At 41.5% G+C, this 5,927-nt stretch overlaps 1 protein-coding gene and 1 long non-coding RNA gene across 2 annotated transcripts in view; one reads left to right on the top strand and one right to left on the bottom strand.

The window, feature by feature from the left end:
* Positions 1 to 5,927, top strand: part of LOC117950827 (adenylate cyclase type 1-like) — a 42,979-nt gene that overhangs the window by 8,369 nt on the left and 28,683 nt on the right. The window contains exon 4 of the mRNA XM_034882173.1: positions 3,098 to 3,209. Coding sequence (XP_034738064.1) covers positions 3,098 to 3,209 — 112 coding nt within the window. The remainder of the gene's footprint in view (positions 1 to 3,097; positions 3,210 to 5,927) is intronic.
* LOC117950828 overlaps positions 1 to 5,927 on the bottom strand; it is an 18,384-nt gene that overhangs the window by 2,315 nt on the left and 10,142 nt on the right. The window lies entirely within an intron of this gene.

Raw genomic sequence — 5,927 nt, 5'->3', positions numbered from 1 at the left:
AGCCTACATGGGGCAAACGCTCTTACTGGGGGAGCAAGAGCCCCCCCCCCCCCTGGATCGGCCTTCTCAGCAGCTACCTCTATTGCGCCTGTGATGAAGAAAATATTACAGAGCTTGAGAACCTGGCCTGACTTTAAGCCGATTTAGTTGCAGCGAGGCAGTGAAGAGAAATGGAGAGCTGTATCAGTGCTGCTGAGTGTGGGAGTGGAGGGCTAGGTAGCATGTCAACACCACTCCTGTCAAGAGACAGTCCTCTCCACTCTCCATCTGTCCGTCTGTCTGTCCATCCGTCTGTCTGAAGCCATAGAGAACCAAACCAGTGTTTCCAGTGTAGATAGGTGTTGATGTTTTTGTTCCTTGTTATGATGTTTTTGTAACTTTCGCTGGAGACTTTTTAAGATGTTTTGTCAATGTTATCAGCGCTTTTGGACATTTTTGTGTTTTTTCCCCCCACGTTTTTTAAAGATTTTTCTGTCATTTTTTTGTCACTTTTTTTCAACGTTCTTTAGTAAAAAAAAAAGAAAATCCAAATGCTATAAAATTAAGTAAAACACCCACATTTTATCAAAATAGTGGAAAGATCTATTATATGATGGATTTACTTGTGAATAGCATCATATGGAACCATCCACGTTACGTTTTTGGAAATTTGGTTGAAAGAAACCCAAATTTCTGATGTAGAGACTTTTTCACAATAGGTCAGATTTGACAGTAAATTCTTTGATTTATCTGGAACTGTTTTAGCCTTTCCCATGTTGTGTCCTCCACCCCTAGGCATGATAGGGACATAACGATTCACGTCTGTACGTACGTCTGTCTGTTCGGCTCCCGCACAGCTCGGTAAAAAAAAAAAAAGAGAAACAATTTTCACGAGCAGGGGCATGACATTTTCCCTGATCTGGCCCCCACTTTGATGTGGCCTTGAGTATGTTTGATCACACACCTATTCAGCTACGCCACCACTCTGCTCGCCCTCCCCCCCCGCCCCCTTTCTTCCTCCCCCCTCGCCTTCTCCTCCTCGCCCTCCCCACACCAGCACGACCGGCAGAACAGAGCCATTCAAAGACAAATCACACAACAGTGCTCTTCTCTCGAGCAGCAGTCGTGATCCCAGCTTTGCATACATCATGCTCCGGAGCAACTGCAAGGTAACTCAGTCACGATGCAGGGGAACGGCCCTCTTCACGCTGGAGCTGGGTATCCAGCCTCAGAACTTAGCAACCAAAAGTATCAAAAGCTGTCACATACTGAAGGCTGGCATTACATGTATGCTCAGGTACATCTAGTTGACTTTTTCTCAGAGTTCCCGATTAAAAGCAACGTTTTACCTATTTAAGACTGTTTTATTTAGGCAACGTGCTGGTTTTCAGATTAGAGATGGTCCGATACCATTTTTTGCTACTTGAACTTGAACATCCGCCAATACTGAGTACCCATCGGATACCAGTGTGATAGAAAATACATGTGTTTATATACATGCTGTATCTATGTCTTTATACTACTGTCCCTGTATGGAGGTGATATAATTGCTGTCATTATTGTATAGCCTGCCTCTGGTTAAACTTTTTGTGAAACATTAAACAAACAAAAAATGCTGTGAAACTTTGTTAATATCCAGTTTTACAGTCAGTCACAAGGGAAAAAGAACATAAATAAACTACTTTAAAGTACATTCACCTCAGGGCTAAATGACGTGGTATCGGATCGGTTCATTACTTTGCAATGCCAATACCCAATAAACTGCAAACAATGTATTTCAAGGGAACTTCTCAAAGTAAGACACCATTAAAAGTAGGGCTGTATTGATATGCAATATGAAACGGAAATCGCGACACTTAGATCCACAAACCTGTTTCTCGGAGTGAGAAGGCAGAATCACAACACACCCCTTCCAACTCCAGAGTTATCCTTCCTGTTCAGATCCAATGCTACCACATCTTTAAATTACTATTAGTCCTTTTGGTAACTTATCCCCATTTCGTTGGCTAAATGTAGCTGTAAAGATGGCTGAAAGCTAGGAAAGGGTGGGACACAGGTTACGCTATTGGAGGTGTAACCGTACGAATGGCCACTGTTCTGACTCGGGTGCTTGGGTCTGTTCAGTAAACTGCCGTTAGCGTCCTTAGCCCCGGAGTTAAGTGCTGACCAGGCTGGCTGCTAGCTGGCTGCCGGTGACTGTGGATGTGTCCCCGGCTGTTGTCAGGGGACCGGGAGACTGAGGAAGAGAGACAGGGCTGTGCTAGCTAGCTGGCTAAATTACCATTAGATTAGTTGTGTATCTATACAGTTAATGTTACTGATGAATTTGTAGGTTGGCCCAGAGTTTTGAACCATGGTCAAAACAATTATACTAAAAATAACTGAGTGTGTTGAACATTGTCATAATCTTATGTTACCCACCAAGAATTAGCTAACATTATAGACCTAGCATTAGCATGTCAACCAGCACCGTTACAGTAGGCACCAAAGCACTCTTTGGTCCACCTACAGGTTGGAAGGACAATTGTCCATTACTGTTACCCTTACTATTATTCTTATGACTCATTTAAACAAATTAATGAACCATGAGGTTTTATTGAATCGTGGGTCAAAAATGATGATTAAAACCAAATTGTGGGTTTGGTGTATCATTACAGCCCTAATAAAAAAAAATATTTTGGTTTTAGCACCAACAAGAAATCATATCCAGCTCTGTACACACAGCTCTAGCTCTGTTTAGAGTCAATAAGATCCATAACAGCTTGTTTTGTTGCCATCTGGCCTCTGAGCAAAATGAATAAGGAACTAAGTAGCTTTCAACACCTCCTTCATCCCCACTGCAGTAGGCAATTTAGCTCCATTATCGATTTAGTGGTTGGCCTAAAAGATGCTGTCACTTATCACTATCAGGGATTGGATTATGGTCAACCTTTGATCGCAATTAGCCAATTTCTCTGCTGCAGTGTGATCTGGGGGTATTTAGTGCCAGAACCAGCAGTCAACATGCCCTGTCTGTTTCCTTCCTGGGGAACATGAGGAAATCAGCTGTCATGTCAGATTATAATTCCTCTCTCTCTCTCTCTCCCTATGTCTCTCTGCCTTGCTCTCTCTCTCTCAGCATCCTGTTTGCAGACATTGTGGGTTTCACCAGCTTGGCTTCTCAGTGTACTGCTCAGGAACTGGTCAAACTGCTCAACGAACTCTTTGGGAAGTTTGATGAACTGGCTACAGTAAGTTCTTATTTTTTTAACCACATACAGATGATCATCTTATGACAGGTCTGAAGCAATATTCTTTAGGTACTTTCACATCTATAGTTTGGTAGACTGGTTGCAACGTTGTTGGATTGTTCATTTGGTTTGTTTAGCTTTCACACTGCAATTGTCAAATACACTCGCCGGCACTTATGATCTCAAAAATAATGGAGCAACACTAAAATGTCTTGGGTTTTTCTGGTTTAGCTTTGGTATTTCTAATATTTTAGAAGAAGGCAAACGATGTGAGCAGCTGACAGCCAGCGAGTGAAGGAGATGGCGGACCTGATGAGAGAAAGAGGATGATGTGTTGTCAAATTAGGTTTTGGATTTCAAGGTTATCAATCCCTTATATAAATCCGTAAATTGTGTGCAAAGTTGAAATTGCAGTCTAGTAAATACAGTGGAAGCGAACAGAGACCTCCGTGTTTAAAATAGGTGTGGGAAGAAAAAAACTTGATACAGCATAGCATTGCAATATTTTCAGTATCAATACTGTTTTGATACACAGGAGCCAAGTATAAATCTTTTATTATATATGTGTTGCTCAGTTTGTCTGCTTGACAATCTATTCTAGTCTTGACAGACTATTTTGCAGCAATAAAATTGAGATGAACAAACAGAGAAATGGATCTTTTTAGATAAAACAGTTGCTGACAAAGTTTCCTTTTGGGGACGTTAATTGAAATTGGGAAAAAATAAAAGTTGGAAAAAAGGTTATAAATTGCAGTATAACGCAGAGTATTGCAATATGTTTAAAATCGCAATAATATCGTATTTTGGCATACGTACGTGATTATATTGTCCCGGGAGGCGTCTGATGATTCCCACCTCTAGTTTAAGAGGACCAGAGTTTGAAAAAATTGTTTTCACACCACCCCAACTATCAACGATCCGCTCCACGGTTCGGTTAAAACGGACCAAACAACCCAGGTGTGAAAGCAACCTTAAGACGTTAATTGAACTTTTTGGATTCTTGGGTGCAGCAGAAAAAGCTGTAAACACACTTAACATTGACATATTACCAAGATATAAAGTTTCTATGATGAAATTGCCTATTCCAGACAGGAAGCGTATTATGCTGCTAGAAACAAGGCTGCCGACAGCGCTAAGACAGAACCATAATGGTAGAGTTATATACCGTTAAACCCCAACAGAGAGCTGAAGGGAACTGCAGGGTGGAGCAAGCAACCTTTTCACATTACACACACATTCCACTATTGTTTTTATAAAAATATTGATTATTGAATTATGACCAGGATATGTAACATTTTGTTGATCTTTGGTGGACCAAGTGATACAATGTTTCTATATGACCTAAAAAATGTCTTTGGGATTATGGCAATTTCTCGTTAGTTTCTTACTTTGTTTGTGATTGTTCTCATTTCACGTTTTTAATTCCATGTTTTCTTTTTATACACATGTAATAAGCACTGTTGGAGGGAGCCTGAGATCTAAGATTGTCACGGGCAACGATTGTTTCTCTGTAATTGTTGTGACGATAAATACCTTGAAACGCATCAGCTAATACTGAGATTTATATGGTCGGTCGAATTCTGAATGAGTTAAGTGCACAAGACGGCGCAACTTACCAAGAAGAGTAGGCAAACTCCACTGATAGATTCTGTTATGAAATCATGCTGCTGAGCCATTACAGTGAAGGAGGCAAGCTGGCCGCAAGTGACTCTAAACAGTTGGTCAGCCCTGTTATTTCTCTGCAACACAAAAAGCCTCCAAGAAAATTAAATGTATTATTTATTATGCCAAACCATATATTGATCCAATAGTGAAAGTTAAGCTGGAGAAGCTAACTGACACGAAGGAGGAGGAGGAGGAGGACATGAAGGTCAAGAAGGGAAGTGGAAGAGAGGAGGAGATGAGTGAACCGATTTTTAGACAGAGGGGAGATAGAGGAGGAGGAGATGGAGTGTTTCTGTGTGCGTGTCTGTGTCTATTAGGACTACTGCACTTGATAAAGACAAAGAAAGAGAGTGTGTGAATGGTAGCACACACTGTGTGTCAGAAAACCTGTGTAGCGCTGTTCTCCGGGAAAGATGAGGTGAGGGATAGGTTATCTGCAGCCAGACCACTATCATATCAATACTGCATGAGAGGAGACACACACACACACACACACACACACACACACACAGAATAACTGACATGGTGCAGCTGCAAAATATAGTAGCTAGTACACACATTCTCAAGGTCCACAGCAATACACCTGCCATGACATAGTTGCATCCGTGAGCAATGCTAGAGTATGCGTGTCATGTGCTAACAGCTCACTCTTTGGGACCAGGCTATTTCCAAGGATAAAACGTTCATTCTGACATCGCTGATGCTTGACATGTTTGAATTTACTACAATTCTACGACAGACAGAGACCCTTTTGATTTAATAGTTATATTCTATAATTATTTGAATTATTTTGTTCTGTTCATCGATGTCGATTACACCACATTCACACTCAGGGTGCCACTCGGCTGATCTCTTCTTCTACCAGCCCAAGACATCTCTTCAGTTTACTCTCACACTCTCTCTCTCACACACAAACACACACACACACACACACACATACACACACACACACACACACACAGCAGGATTATCCCTCTTGAGTTCATTCCGGAATCCGCATCTCAGCAATCAGTCATGCCTCTACGCGGTGTGAAAGAGAAAGAAGGGGGGGGG

The sequence above is a fragment of the Etheostoma cragini genome, chromosome 9, assembly GCF_013103735.1.
Source record: "Etheostoma cragini isolate CJK2018 chromosome 9, CSU_Ecrag_1.0, whole genome shotgun sequence".
Lineage (NCBI taxonomy): Eukaryota > Metazoa > Chordata > Actinopteri > Perciformes > Percidae > Etheostoma > Etheostoma cragini.
This window is presented reverse-complemented; position numbering and strand designations above follow the sequence as displayed.